Source organism: Prunus persica, chromosome G3 (assembly GCF_000346465.2).
Source record: "Prunus persica cultivar Lovell chromosome G3, Prunus_persica_NCBIv2, whole genome shotgun sequence".
NCBI lineage: Eukaryota > Viridiplantae > Streptophyta > Magnoliopsida > Rosales > Rosaceae > Prunus > Prunus persica.
Window position 1 is genome coordinate 2,041,333 of NC_034011.1, and position 13,626 is coordinate 2,054,958.

General features: G+C 37.0%; 2 protein-coding genes across 7 annotated transcripts; both read left to right on the forward strand.

Moving 5' to 3' along the window:
* On the forward strand, positions 259-3,489 carry LOC109948200. 3 transcript variants are annotated; one of them, XM_020560474.1, is made up of 3 exons: positions 259-425; positions 892-2,735; positions 2,886-3,489. In XM_020560474.1, the coding sequence occupies exons 2-3, from the start codon at positions 998-1,000 to the stop codon at positions 3,275-3,277; spliced, it is 2,130 nt and encodes a 709-aa protein (XP_020416063.1). In that variant the 5' UTR covers positions 259-425; positions 892-997; the 3' UTR covers positions 3,278-3,489. The 3 variants fall into 3 exon arrangements, with proteins under 3 accessions (XP_020416063.1, XP_020416064.1, XP_020416062.1); XM_020560475.1 differs by having other exon boundaries at positions 895-2,735; XM_020560473.1 differs by having other exon boundaries at positions 259-2,735.
* Positions 5,797-13,626, forward strand: LOC18783265. Of its 4 annotated transcripts, none has more exons than XM_020561001.1 (13): positions 5,797-6,006; positions 7,252-7,407; positions 7,545-7,647; positions 7,851-7,940; positions 8,686-8,799; positions 9,886-10,071; positions 10,715-10,882; positions 10,975-11,480; positions 12,043-12,142; positions 12,248-12,307; positions 12,469-12,561; positions 12,660-12,779; positions 12,886-13,626. In XM_020561001.1, exons 2-13 carry the CDS (start codon positions 7,370-7,372, stop codon positions 13,201-13,203), a joined length of 1,896 nt encoding a protein of 631 aa, XP_020416590.1. In that variant the 5' UTR covers positions 5,797-6,006; positions 7,252-7,369; the 3' UTR covers positions 13,204-13,626. The 4 variants fall into 4 exon arrangements, with proteins under 4 accessions (XP_020416590.1, XP_020416591.1, XP_007214853.2 ...); XM_020561002.1 differs by lacking the exon at positions 5,797-6,006 and adding an exon at positions 6,766-6,923; XM_007214791.2 differs by lacking the exon at positions 5,797-6,006 and having other exon boundaries at positions 7,023-7,407.

The window sequence follows — 13,626 nt, forward strand, 5'->3', positions numbered from 1 at the left end:
ATTGAAAAAAAAATTCCATATTGCTAATTACAAATTCAAAGCACAAGAAAAAATTGTACAAAGCAATGCTCTCAAACCAATTCGAATTTCTTGAGACCAAAAAAAGAACCAATTCAATTTTGGGTGGAGCGTTGTGTCACAGGCACATTACATCTGCGCGTGGGGCTGAGAAATCACAAACACTACTGGGCTAAAAAATGCATGAGAGAGAGGAGAGACGAGACGACGAGGCGACTGATACAGAGAGCGCGTGTCATAGACTGTGCACCACCCTTTTGATCCTCTTGACTCTTCATAACTGCCCCTGCAAGCTAGGCCACACCTGATCAAGACTCTGGCTTTCTTCTACCCTTTTGCTCTCTAATCTAATCTCTCTTCCTGATCACAGTCATGGCAGCTCCATCTTCACTCTTAACTTCGTCAAGGTATGTATACCAATGTCTCTTGGCTCTCTTCCTCTGTTCTTCTTTTTGTTTTTGTTATTTTTTTTTTCAAAATTTATTTGTTTGTGTGTGCATGTATGTGTGACTGTTGAGTGCCATTTTTGTTGATGCTTATTGCTTACCATGATACCATGTACGGCATTCTACATAACAAAATTATTTTTGGTTCCAGTTCTTAGTGTTTTGGTTCTCTGTGAGAGAATGAGAAAATAAATAACAAAGAAGGCCCAAAAGATGGTTCTTTTTTCCCTTATGAGCCAGAAAAAGATGGGTTTTTTTTTTTCTTTCTTTCCTCTTCTTGTGGTGGCTAAGTGGTGGGCAAAAGGAATAATTTTTCTGTTTGAATCCCTTTTTTTTTGTTAGTCTAATTATTTGCTTTGTGATCACAAACTCATATCAGTTACATGCATTATGTTTATGATGTATACATACTGATTATATGATTTAGTAGTGTTTGAGGTGAATTTGCAGGCCTAGCTTGCTGAAACACTAGATGTACACATTGGACATAAAGATCTTGAGGTGAAATTGGGGGGTTTTATTTGAAAAGAAAAATGGATGGTAGCGGTAGTGAAGCCATCAACGTTTATGAGCATTGTACCGTTGTTGATAGAAAAAAGGGTAGAGTGGCGTGCAACTACTGCGGTAAGGTGGTGAGTGGTTCATTCCGTTTGAAGTGCCATGTAGGAGGAATCCGGGGGGATGTAGTGCCATGTCCAACTACTCCTGCTGATGTGAGGGAGCTGATGAGAAACCGGTTGATGGAGAGAAAAAGAGAAACATTTGGCATGGAACATATGGAGCTGCATTTCCCTGATCTTCCCCGGAGGATGAATAGCAGTCCTAGCTCGAATGGCATTAAGCATAATAAGCCTCAAACTTCTCAGACTTCTGGCTCTCAGAATGGAAGCCAAGAACAAGAAGAGATGGAATTTTCGTTGGAAGATGGTGAAACAGGAAATGTCTTTGTTTCCAATGGAAGTAGAGGCTCAAAAAGAGGTGGCAATGAGGAAACAATAGATGATACAGCATCAAGGAAAGCCGGGAAGTGCATCGGGAGATTCTTATATGAAACAGGATTAGAATTTGCTGCTGCAAATTCACCTAGCTTCAAAAACATGATACATTCTACCCTTGGTCCTGGTCTGGGGGAGTTCAAGATCCCCAGCTATGAAGAGCTCAGAGGTTGGATACTTGAGGATGAAGTAAAGGAGGTTACAGAATATGTGACAAAGATTAGAAAATCATGGGCTACCACTGGGTGCAGCATCTTGTTGGACAGTTGGATCGATGAAAAGGGACGAAAGCTTGTTAACTTTTTGGTGAATTGCCCTGAAGGCGCAATTTATCTTTGCACCCATGATATTTCATCCTTCGATATTGATGCCATATATTCACTTTTGGAGGAAATTATGAAGGATGTGGGGGTAGAAAATGTGGTCCAGGTAGTGGCAGATTCTACAACAGGCTGGGCTGGTATTGGGGAGGAGGACTTCAACAATAGGTTCAAAGGTGTATTTTGGGGAGTGAGTGCATCTCACTGCATTGAGCTGATATTAGAGAAGATTGGCATGATGGGCTCTGTTAAAAGGATATTAGATAAGGCCAAGGTTATTACAAAGTTCATTCATGGACATTCAACAGTTTTGAAGCTTTTGAAGAAACATAACCTTGGTAGGGACCTAATTCAGCCCTCCAAGATAAGGTCAGCAATGCCGGTTATGACTTTAAAGAATATTTTATCAGAAAAGCAGAATCTGAAAGACATGTTCTCCTCATCTGAGTGGAACATGTCACCCTGGGCCTCAAGAGCAGAGGGCAAGAGGGTTGCAGATTTGGTGGAGGATCACTCTTTCTGGACTGGAGCTCGGATGGTCTTGAAAGCAGCTATGCCACTCATCCGCATTCTTGATCTGATCTTTAAGGCTGACAAGCCACTTGTGGGGTACATATATGAAACCATGGATCAAGTGAAGGAGACCATTCAAGAAGAATTTAAAAACGAAAAATCCAAGTACATGCCTTTCTGGATAGTTATTGATGAGATTTGGGACAATCATCTCCATAGTCCTCTCCATGGGGCTGCTTATTATCTTAATCCAAGTCTCTTCTATACAAAGGATTTCAATGGTGATCCTGAGGTTGCATTTGCCCTTCTGTACTCTCTTGTACAAATGGTGCAGCATTATCAAACTCAAGTCTTAATATCGCGTCAATTCAGTAAGTATAGACTTGCTAAAGGGAGTTTTCAAGAGGGGAGAGACAGAAATCAAGGAAGAAACATTCCTCCAGGTAAACGAAGATATCAATATAAACAAATGAATAAGGGAAGTTCTGTTGTATGTTTTCTTATTCTGTTACAATTAGGCACTAAGCCAGTAGTTTTGAGGTCAGTCAAAAACCAAGATTTGAAACTAAGTTTTTATGTTAAATTGACTGCAGCTATATGGTGGTCTTGTTATGGACACCAATGTCCTGAACTGCAGCGGTTTGCCATTCGAATTCTGAGCCAAAACTGTGATGGCGCTTCAAAATATGGGCTCAAAAGGACTCTGGCTGAGAAGCTGGTTACAAATGGAAGGAATCCTATCGAGCAACAACGGCTGAAAGATCTCGCATTTGTTCACTATAATTTGCACCTGCAGCAGTTTTGCTCGGGCGTGAAGACTGGCATTGTGGCTGAGGAAATTGATCCAATGGATGATTGGATCATTGATGAAGCACCAGATATTGAGCCTCAAACTTCAGTTTCATGGATGAACTTGGACTACACTCGAGGAGCTATCGATGAGGAAGGACTTCCCAGAACTCGAGCAAAGACAGAGTTCATGTAAGATTCTGAAAAAGATGAGTAAATTTTGGACAGGATCAAAACCAGAACATCTTTTGTTTTTTTTTTTCTTTGGGTGGAAAAAGCCAGAACATCTTTTATGTTTATGTTTTCTCACCTTTAGTGTGTGTATGTTGGTAGGACATATATGTGATTTATGTCAGCAACTCAATCTGTAAAATGTTCTTACCAACTTAAATAAGTTCTGGTCTAACAAAAGTTTCTTGGGAGTTCGCCAAGGAAAATGGTGGCATTGACAATGTGAAGCATTGTCTATGTTGCCACCACTCAAGCGTTTGCGTCGCCAATCACTTATAATATATATACATGTAGGAAACTCATAAAAATTAACACCACATATAAATTAGTAAGAATAAAAGATAATTCCACTCAAGCGTTTGTGAAGCCAACCTTGTGCACATTGCATGAGAGGCATCTGTCAAAAACTAATCACACATGTTTGTTTCTTTCTATCAAGTAAATGTGTTGTACACCTAATATAAACATGTACTCATCATAAAAATTAACGCCACATATGAATTGATAAGAACAAATGATAATTTCACGCTCCACCACTTAAGCGTATGTATAACCAGCAATGTACATATTGCATGAGATGCATATGTCTGGAGTCTGAAAAGCATTTGGAAGAGAAGGAGCTAGCAGTTGCATAAACAACTAGAACGGAAATTTCATGGATCAGTGAGTGACTAAAGGCTCAACGGGCCTAGGTTGTTTGGTCTTATGCCTCTCTCTGGGCTTCATGCAGTGATTTTCAGGAAATAAAAATAAAAAAAGTATCAACGGGCCATTCTGTTGCAGACCAATGATTGCCTTGAAGATAATAGCCCAAGGGTTATTTTATGGACACACAAAACTATCGTTGTTGCCTTGAACCCCTAATTTCCAAACTTTAAAGTGTTCAATTTTATTTCTAAGAATTTCTAGAAATTAAAACTGATAAAAAAATCTTCATTAAAAAACAAAACTCAACTCACACAAAATTAAAATTAAACAAAAAGAGCATATATAGGTTTAGTCAAGTTGACTAGAGCGAATATGTTTCCCACTCTGCATCCGAGTTCAAAACCCCATTCCTGTAATTTATATTAGATTAAAGTATAATATCATTTTTATATAAAAAAAAAAAAACCTAAACAAAAAGAAGCTGACAAGGGTTTTGTAGCTCAAGTGCTTATGAACATTTATCCATGCACCCGATGTCCTAGATTCAATTTTCCCTCCCCTAATGTCGCTTGTATAAAAAAAAAAATTGTTTAAGTCAATTTATCTATTTTGGTAAATAAGAGCATCCACAATGAGCATCTTCCTAAAATAGGGAGACCTCTAGGAGCTCCTAAATCTGAGGGGAGAGAAAATACTCATAGTGACTCCCTATAATTTAAGAGTAATGCTACACTTATCACATTTTTACCCCATATTTTTATACCATATGATGTGGCATGTCCACATATTATATGCCACATCAATTAAATCAATGAAGTGTATTTTAATTAAGACAATTAGAAAAAAAAATACTAAAATAAATCATAAAAGAAGAGAAAATATTAAATAATTTTAATTGATGTGGCTGTCCACCTTAGCTGCCACATAAGATGATATAAGAATGTGGTATACAAATATGGTAAGAGTAGCATTATTCATAATATAATGCTGCTTTGTTTTATGCGTAGTTTTTAAATTTTTAATTAATGTTAAATTTTTATATATATTATTTTTTGTAAAGATGGACCAATCATATTGAATTAAAAAATAACTATAGTATTTATGACTTCCTAAATTACAGAGTATGATTAGAATTCAAATTTTATAGAGAGCTCTTAAAATAATTTTTGTATATTTTTAGTAAAATTTTAACTTAAAAATAAAGAATATGATTATAGATGGTAAGTTAAGTCAAATATCCCCAAGTCAAACACAAAAGCTTTAAAACGGGAACATTTAAATTACCCAATATGCCCGTGCCTTATATTATATTCCTCGTGCTGTGTTAATTGTAGGTCTGTTACTGTACCGAAGTATCAAATAAATGCGTTACTTCACGCATCTCTAGACCAGATGGAGATGGAGAGTGCAATTTCACTCGAGAGCTCAAATACCCATGTAACATAATCAGCATGGTTTTCTGGCAAATGGGATTTTTTTTTCTCCTAATTTCAAATTTCAAACACTCTTCTGAAAATATCTAGTTATTTGTGTGTGTGTTTCTCTCTCTATGCAAAACCATTTTTTCCATGACCAAATTTGAACCCAATATCTCTCTTTGGCTGCACTAGGCTCTGTGCATAAACAGACAGAAAAACAAGAGCAAACAAGAAACAAGAAGCCCATTATCCTATCTATTTTATTGGATATGTTGTCACTGTTAGTCAAAGGGCAGGTACTATTTTAGTGTTTAGCTGTTTGGAGGTAGTGCCATATTCTCCAAACTTTTTGTTTCTTTGTTTACACGAAATCCTGCTTATAATCAAAGTCTTGGCTGCTTAGCCGCATCTTTGTCACTTTTGAGGTGTACAAGATTTGAATTTCTGGAGGGAGAATATGGTTGATGCAACACTGTGGCATTCTACCTCGTTGGCGTTTTAGAGAGGGATCCCGAGAGAGAAGCTTTTGAGTTGAAGTTGGGGTCTTTTCAGATTCAGGGTCTTTGTGCATTTCTCTCAAGAAGCAGAGGATCTTTTGCTAGTTGGTGAATCTTCCTCTAGGCTATATGTATGCTCCTTTTCTGCTTTTCTACTTATTTTTGAGCTAACAAGTAACAACCCCTTTTCATTTCTGGAGCCTTTTTTTTTTTTTTTTCATTTTCCCCTAAAAAATATATAGCTAGCTAGCTATCTTCAAAACCCAATTGAATCAAAGAGAGGTTAGCAGCTGAAAAACGGTCCTGCATGGTCCTGTTTTGTTTTACTTCTTGTCTTGTTGAACATTCAGAAAAAGAGGGATCTTTTAATTTTTCATGGGTCAGATTGTGATCAGTGTCAAAAATGAAAGGAGGGGTCTTTTGGGCAACAGGGACCACTGAGATCCGTCCTCTGGAATTGTATCTTCTGCTGCTTCTTTGTTTTGAGTAATTTAGTTCATCATATCCTATAGTTCGGAAGCTTTTGCAAAGCAAACCCCTTTGCCTTTTTTGACTTGCACTTTTGAAAACACAGTGATACAACCAGTACCCTTCTCAGTCAGATTAAGATATGTGTGAAATGAAAAAGAATTTTTTTAAGGAAAGAAACGGGGTATGGGCAGGGGCATCAATCAAAAAGAATTTTTTTTCTTTAATACCATAGAAAGGAAAGAAATGGGGCAAAAAGCAACCACTTCCTCTCTCCAAATGAACTTTAGAAAACTTTCAGAGGGTAGGTTTGAGATTGCCGTCTTATTAACTCAAAATGGAAGCGACTTTTGACTTGCACAAGGGTTAGCGAGTGCCCCACTTCTGTTCTTTAGCATTTTTTTATATTTTGCATTTCGTGTCCTATCAACTGCCCCTTTACTCTAATCTAATCATTCTGCCTGTTTCTTGTCGGAGATATCATATTCTCATGATCTCTGTAAATAACTGCTTTTTTAGCAGCTCTGAATTTCATGAAATGTAAATTGTAATTGATTGCTGTATGATGGAAGTGCAGAAGGTTGTTTGCCAAATTTTCCCATTTTTTCATAATCTTTCAGGGTTTTGGTTGGTTCTGTCTTAATTCGAAACCGAAATTTAGGCTAATAAATCTGTCCTGATAATATTTGTGTGGTTGTGTTGAAAATGACTGGTAGCTGTGCATTCATGAGTTTGTTTGTCTTTATATGGCTCACAGGTGTACAGTGTTTTTTTAAAAAAAATTATACATCTCACTTAGGCATGCCTCCAAGCTACACTCAGATACTCTACCAGAAAACAGTCTTGAAATTCCTCATTTTTGAAAATGCAAAAGAGCCAGATGTTTTACATTTGAAGTGGATTTGCAGGATTGGGGATGCTTGTTTGTATGTACGTGCATATAGCTTCTAGTACCAGAAGCCAATCTGTTTTGGGTGATTGCAGGATGAGCCTTATGTGATAAACGCCAAAGTCTATGATCGCAGGATGTGTGACTCACCATTTGTGCAAACTGGCTTGAACCAGTAAGTTTATTCTTGTTCTTTGTAGTTACTCTACCTTTCATTTTTTGTTTTTTGTTTTTTGTTTCATATATGGAGTGGATCTCTAAGCTATTTCTTTAATAATGCTTTCTTATTTTTTCTTTGGTTGCATTTTACAGAAGTGTTTCTCTTTGCAAATATTCGCATTCTAGCATCACATGTAATTCAGAAATTCAGTTAGATTCTGTGAAAGAACTTCAGAGTGATAACACAATTTCACAGGTAAGAACTGGTGGACTTATCTTCCATGCGGGTAAACTTGATTTGTGTTTCAGCAAATAGAGACATTTTTGGAAATTATATTTAGTTGAATTTATGCTATTTAGATAGTTTTCTTTTGTCTTCACTTTCTCCTCCTTTTCCTTTTGGGCTCCATGGTTGAGGTCAATTGCTTCAAATATTTCACTGCTTGTTTTTCTCTTTAGGTGAGCAATCCTGTTGAAGGTATTGGAAGATTTGGATCGTGCACTAAAGACATTGATACTTACCCTTACAGATTTCAGCTTGAACAGGATGTAAGTTTTCTTCGTACCAAGAAGCAAAAAACAACTAATTGTGTCTCTGTACAACTATTCTTTATGCATCTTCTATGGGGTTCAGTGCAAAAGTGTTGGGAGCAGAGTAGGTATCGAAAAATTGCTTTTGACTTTCAGTAAGACTTGTGACTTAGGAGATAGATGTATAACATTATCAACCAGTGAGAGAATGTATAAAATTTCCGATTGTGTCCTGGATGCTTAATTATCCATATGGACGTGGATTTTAGTAGGCTTGTTCTCTATGTCTATTTCCATCTCCAGGGATTTCTGTTTTACTGCAGTAGATAACATTTCTTCAACTCTTGCTAAATTCCTAGTTTAGGTTAACCTATAGGTAACGTCATAGTTCTAATGGCATGCTAAAAGAATTTCCATAGAAAGTGGATCTCCCCAAGTGTCAAGCCACTGAGAATTGTTGGTAACTTGTGAAGGTCCTCTGCAATGTCATGCCAAATTTGGACTTGGAAGATGCCCGAAAGTTTGAATTCGGTGTATCTAATTGTTGAATTGATGGATTACACTGATGATATCATGACAGAATTTTGCAGATAGGAATTAAAAAATATGAATATGATTTCTGGATAGGAATGTCGCAGCTAGGGCACATCTAATTGTTTAAATATCTTCCGTAATGTCAAAGAGCCAATATTTAACCTTTTAAAAGGACATCCTTTTCATAGTCACAAATTACAATTCACCAATGTAATTGCTTCTGTTATAGGTACAAAGGTTGCAACAACAGCTGCGAGAAGAACTAGAGCTACATGCTATTCTGGAAAATGCAATTGAACAAAATGCTATTAAATGCTCCAGTTGGTCAGGCCTTCCTTACTATGTATGTTTTCCTTTTTGTCCTGTTTGTTAATTTATATTTTCTTTATTTAACTTCACCTTTTCATAAATCATCAGCTGAACATTCTAGTGAAAGTCCTAAAACTAACCTTCTATGAGACATTTCAATCATGGAGTTCAGGGTAATTCAATGCCAACTACATTTCTTCTACATACTATTGACATGGGGAGGGAAATTTTGAGGATATATTGTTGAAGCTCTACATTTCCTTAACGCACGCTACATTACTTCTATATGCTACATTTCTTTGTAGAGGATATATCTATTGTTCAAGCTCTTTGATCTTGTCACTAGTATTTCTTGTCTTTCCCCTTTGTTGTTGCATTTAGGTAGAGTGGGAAGGGTAATTCTGTGTAATCGCTTATTCTAAACTATTTATTGGTTGGGTTGATCACTAGTTAGCCCAGGAATCCCTCCAGAAAATTTAACTGCTTTATGAGGCATGCTATATACGCCATTGCTATAGAAGTTAAATGAAAGCTAACTATAATAAATCAACTGTGGAATGATGACATGAAAGAATCTAAGATGTTTCCAAATGTAACGTATCCAAGCCTCTCACAGAAGCCCAAATAATTGGGAAGAGGCAAAATCAAACTCATTTCCTGAACCAGGACTTAGTTGGATTCTATGTTCGCCACACTATGTCGGGCCCTTTTGTACAGAACAACAGAACCTTGTTGGTTGGTTAATGCTCCACTCCGTGCAAATTGATGCAGCCTAGTAATGGCTTTGATACCAACTATAATTCTCTCAGGCCAGTCCTGAAAGCATAGGCTATTGGAAAGAGGCAACATCAAACTCATATACCATGCTAGGGCATGGTTTGTGAATGATGTGGGATCTACACCGTTTGATAGAGTATAACTTGTCACTTTTATGATTAACTTTTTCTTAGAGCTACAGTTACATGAAATGGGGAAACCTAAGTGTTTGTTTTCTTCTGAGCTTGAATGATTTCCTTAACTCCTCTTTTCGATATCCCATCCCTATTCCCATTTTAACCATTGGCCAGGTTTCAAATTGGGATTTTAGATTGTGATGTAGTCTTTTGTCCCACTTGTACAGGCTCAAGAGCTCCTAAGCAATATTTCTGCACTTGAGGTTACAGTTTCAAAACTTGAACAGGAGTTGGTTGCTTTGCATTTCCAACTTAGTCAAGAAAGAAATGAACGAAGGCTTGCAGAATATCGTCTGAGGCATCCATCTCCTCAGTCAACGTCTCCTAACTCCTCTGACATTATGAAACTACCGGTATATTTTCTGCTGTTATTCTTTCCCTCCTTGTTTTGGACACCTTTCGATTTCTTCTTAAATTGTTCCAAGATTGTCCAATGTCTTCAAAGAAAAAGAGTAAGGAGGTTGCTGATGTTGATGGCATTGCTATTATTCTTTGAGCTTATGAACGTATACCTTCTACTTGCTTTGCAGATATCATGTTGTTTACTTTGCAAGATTTTTTTTTTTCCTCCTTAGAATTGAAAATATCCTTAGTTAATGTCATGAAGTTTGCGTGTAAGATACTTCAATTCAGATAAAGTTCTAAGTTGAAACCAGCTGCTTAAGTTTCAAAGTAACATTTATGTTTTAATCAAGTCAAAAGTTTTATATTCAAGTTTAGATGATAAAATGATATCAAAAAGTAAAATGTGGAATTATTCCAACTCCCGAAATGATGCTTTAAAAGGTGAACTCATTCACATACTAGTCTTTTTGAGCACGAGGGAGTTTTATTTTTTAAAAAAACCCCATGAGCAGCTTATAGGATTTTTTTCTGGATGATCGAACATCCATTAGCAGCTATTATTTCAGGTTTTAACTGAATACTTTTTATTTTTTATTTTTTTTAGTAGTAAAGTGTTGACATAACATCTTGTCTTTGCCAAATGGCTTGCAGCGTAATGAACTTCCTTTTTACTTCATCCAGATTTCATCTTCTTTGAGGTCTTCAGATCATTCCAGTCCTGAAATACATCATTCCTCTGAAGATGGCTCATGCCAGGAGACCAAGGATCAACCATCAGAACTTAGCGGCCAAGCATCTTCTAGACAGTCGGCAACTGAGGTATCTGTTAGTGTTTAATGTTCAGATAGTATTTAATGTTTGAAGAGCTTAAATGGTAAACCCATGGCATAACATTTTATTATGATTATCAGTATGCAGAGGACTCGGTTGCAAGTTGCCATGATATGAAAATGTCTTGGAAGATGGATCCCAAATCTTTTCAACTTGCTGAGTACAGGAAAATTCCTAAAGGGATGCCCTCCAAGGGCCTCTGGGATCATCCAAATCAACTGTCAGAGGATATGGTCAGATGCATGAAAAATATATTCATATCTTTGGCTGATTCAGCTATACCATCAAAATCTCCTGCACAAGAGAGCTACTCCTCTTCATTGTCACCACGCGGGCATCTTTCCAATTCCTCATGGTGGTCATCATCTGAACGGTCAATGATTTCATCATGGGTGCAGAGCCCACAGGTTGATATACAGAGTAACTCTGAAGTATTGGCCTCAGAGAATGCCTGTGATCCCTACAGAGTTCGAGGGAAACTGAGTTGGGCTGACATTGGGAACTATGGATTAGCAAATGAAGTTTCTTGGATGTCAGTTGGGAAGAAGCAATTAGAATATGCTGCAGGAGCACTGAGGAGGTTCAGGTAAAATTTTATTAAGCTCTTGTTTTGAATTTGTACTCTCTCTTTGGCAAACTATATGAAATTATCAAGAAACTGCTATTGTGAAAAATATAAAATATACTTCAAATGGTCATTATATCAAAATGTTCTAGGAAATTTGCAGGCTTTACCTTTAGCTCATATTGGCCATTTCCCCCTTCCTGGTTGAGTAAAGTATTAATTCGAAGCAATCCCCAAGTTATTGATAGATCCCACGTGATTCTCAAAAAAATTTATATGTAGATATGAAGTCATAAAGATGTTGATTCATAATTCCTAAATAGCTTACTTGCATTTGCTGCAGTTAATATTCTGTCAATTTCAGTGTCAATTAAGGTTCTATTGCAACACACTTGATGTAGGCATCTAAGCCTCTGATTGTAGATAGGTCAGACAAGTATAACTGTATAAACAATTTTTGAACTTTATTAACGCTTACCTTTTTCTGGGAATTGTTAAATTGTTGTTTGAATATAGAGCTGTTCTGAAAAAAATTTCTTTGTTTCTTTGTTTTTTTGTTTCGGAATAATTATTGTGATAACAGAATACTGGTCGAGCAACTGGCGAAAGTAAATCCTATCCATTTGAGTTGCAATGAGAAGCTTGCTTTCTGGATTAACTTATACAATGCACTAATTATGCATGTAAGTTTCCTTTATTTTCTAACATGTGTAGTATATGTCGCATTGGTCAACTTTGCAAAGCATGCATGCAAAATTGTGGAGTTGAATATGTCTTCCTGTAAACAGGCTTACTTAGCTTATGGAGTCCCTAGAAGTGACTTGAAGCTTTTCTCTTTGATGCAAAAGGTCTGATTTCTTAAATTATTCTTTCTATAGTTTTGCATTTCTCAAGTTCTGGACGTCAATGAAACTATTATGTAAAAGATTGTTATTTCAAATCTACTTCTCAACAAAGAATTACTGGCTTTCATGCTTAGACTGTATTAATTGGTCTTGTACTTTTACAGGCTGCTTACACTGTTGGCGGTCATTCTTTCAGCGCGGCTGCCATTGAGTATGTAATTCTGAAGATGAAACCACCACTCCATAGACCACAAATTGTATGAACTTTGCCTAACAATCTCATCCAACTAACTTTGAATTTATTACCGTAATATACTTCATTCCCTGACTGACAATTCTAGTGATAAATTATCAGGCTTTGCTTCTTGCCCTTCACAAGCTGAAGGTATCAGATGAGCAACGGAAATCTGCAATTGATGCGTATGAACCACTCATAACCTTTGCATTAAGCTGTGGAATGTACTCTTCACCAGCGGTAATATCTACACTTCAGCTATCTCCTGAAGGATCATTTAATTTTTATTTCCATTTGGAAGTTGAGCGGTATTTTACATGTTTTGACATGGAATAAATAAACACAGGTAAGGATCTACACTGCTAAAAATGTGAGGGACGAGCTTCAGGAAGCACAGCGTGATTTCGTTAGAGCTTCAGTTGGGGTTAGCAGCAAGGGGAGGTTGTTGGTGCCAAAAATGCTGCACTGCTTTGCCAAGGGCATTGTTGATGATTCAAATTTGGCTGTATGGATATCACATTACCTTCCACCCCACCAAGCCACCTTTGTTGAACAGTGCATATCACAGCGGCGACAAAGTCTGCTTGGTTCGCGCAACTGTGGCATTCTGCCATTTGATTCACGGTTCCGGTACCTATTTCTGCCTGACAAAATTCCTTTATGACGAGGCTTAGTTATACTGCACTGCTAAATACCTCGGATTAATCTGTGACATCGAGCTAAAGTTATCTTGATCCTAAATGATGCGACGGTTAAAAAGATTGGATGAGTTTAGCCTCGATGTGAGTATAAGCCTCCTTGAAGAAAAACCAGATGGTGGCAGTTAGGGTCTTTCACCTCATAGACCTCTACCCCTAATGGGGGTATTGTACATTTTGTTCATGGATAACAGGAGTTGAAGATAGAGTGCTTGTAGCTAACTGATGTGTATGTTTTTGGTTGTGTTTCAATAATAAGAGTTGGAAATAAGTGTTCATTGCATTATAAGCCTTCGAGGAATTTTGGTTGTTCAAGTTCTTGTAAAGTTGGTCTTGCTCTTCAATCCAGTAACATCAAACTCTTATTTGACAATGTGCTACATTAACAT

What these genes read in the sequence shown, in the direction of transcription:
- LOC109948200 (XM_020560473.1), top strand. Translation starts at nt 998, where the DNA reads ATGGATGGTAGCGGTAGTGAAGCCATCAACGTTTATGAGCATTGTACC. An exon ending in AGGAAGAAACATTCCTCCAG is followed by an intron (nt 2,736 to 2,885) that starts GTAAACGAAGAT and finishes AATTGACTGCAG; the next exon opens with CTATATGGTGGTCTTGTTAT.
- LOC18783265 (XM_020561001.1), top strand. Translation starts at nt 7,370, where the DNA reads ATGTGTGACTCACCATTTGTGCAAACTGGCTTGAACCA. An exon ending in CTGACATTATGAAACTACCG is followed by an intron (nt 10,072 to 10,714) that starts GTATATTTTCTG and finishes AATGGCTTGCAG; the next exon opens with CGTAATGAACTTCCTTTTTA. An exon ending in GAATGTACTCTTCACCAGCG is followed by an intron (nt 12,780 to 12,885) that starts GTAATATCTACA and finishes AAATAAACACAG; the next exon opens with GTAAGGATCTACACTGCTAA.